This window comes from Octopus bimaculoides, chromosome 30 (assembly GCF_001194135.2).
Source record: "Octopus bimaculoides isolate UCB-OBI-ISO-001 chromosome 30, ASM119413v2, whole genome shotgun sequence".
NCBI lineage: Eukaryota > Metazoa > Mollusca > Cephalopoda > Octopoda > Octopodidae > Octopus > Octopus bimaculoides.
This window is the reverse complement of record NC_069010.1, coordinates 2,622,408-2,623,701: the sequence shown is the minus strand read 5'-3', so window position 1 is coordinate 2,623,701 and position 1,294 is coordinate 2,622,408. Positions and strand designations below refer to the sequence as shown.

At 39.4% G+C, this 1,294-nt stretch overlaps 1 protein-coding gene across 1 annotated transcript in view; it reads right to left on the bottom strand.

The window, feature by feature from the left end:
- LOC106878594 (centromere protein J) overlaps positions 1–1,294 on the bottom strand; it is a 23,261-nt gene that overhangs the window by 3,736 nt on the left and 18,231 nt on the right. The window contains exons 9-10 of the mRNA XM_014927850.2: positions 736–876; positions 147–220 (exon numbers count right to left, since the gene is read on the bottom strand). Coding sequence (XP_014783336.1) covers positions 147–220; positions 736–876 — 215 coding nt within the window. The remainder of the gene's footprint in view (positions 1–146; positions 221–735; positions 877–1,294) is intronic.

Sequence of the window (1,294 nt, the reverse complement as noted above, 5' to 3'; positions counted from 1 at the left end):
TATATATATATATATATATATATATATTATACATATGTGTGTGCGTGTGTATGTATATTCACAAGTGCATATGTATATGGGTGTGACTATGCAAAAATGTGCATGTGGACGCAGATCTCCACAACAGTAAGGAAGAGGATTCTTACGTGGGAAACTCCAACACTTCCAGTCCATCGGGGTAGGTGGTCACCAGGGTTTCTGACTCAGCATAGAAGTAGATCTGTGTGGTAGAGAGAGAGAGAGTCATAGAGAGAAAGAGAGAGTGATATAATGTGATGGTGATAGAGGGAGAGAGTATGAGAGGAAGAGAGTACAAGTGTGAGAGGATGAGAAAGACAGTGTGAGAGGGGGAGTTACACACACACATACACATACACAAACACACACAATTGGCTTCTTTCAGTTTGCATCTACCAAATCCATTCACAAGAATTTTGTCAGCCTGAGGCTATAGTGGAAGATACAAGCCACACAACAGGACTGAACCTGAGACCAGGTGGTTGGGAAGCAAGCTTCTTAATCCCTTAGCCAATGCTTCACACACAACATACATACATGCACAACACATATGCATATACACACAACAGACACAGTAATATGCAATGCATCTCGCATGCCTCAATATATATTCTCAATCATCCAAGCATTAAGTAAATCCTCTCATCAACTTAACTATCAATCAATATCACAGATGGAGTCCCAAGGCAGCCCAAACTCCCTCAAAAACACACTCACCACTGTTTGATCTGCAGTGATCTGTTTGATGTCACCATTGAAGAAGTGAAGGGCTATGTGTTTGCCGTCTGCAGACATTTCTTTTCGGGTTCCGTTGGAGAAAATTAGTTCACGAGCTCCATTTTGGTAGACTTTTTCCGTCTGGAGAGAAGAAATGTGAGAGAATTATACACATAGATACGGATACATTATACACATAGATACAACGGCCATGCTCGAAATGGTAGGGAGCAAACTAGTTTCTAAGGAAAATCTACTGTTTTTCTATATATTGTGAGCTGTGGTAGACTGTTGCTATGTCTAGCAGATTGAGTGTCCATCACTGAGGATGATCAAATAAGATTAAAAGTATATGATATGACAGTTTCCAAGGTAGAATAGCAGGGGAGTTCTCGCCTTGCTATCAATATATATCAAGTGTGAAGAGCACTGGATAAGAGAAGGTGGAGAAAACGTCCTCCTGGGGTTAAAATAATAGTATTGTTTGTTCTTATTGAACACCCATGCTAAGGTGGCAATAAACACTATACATATAAATAAATATATATATATATATATA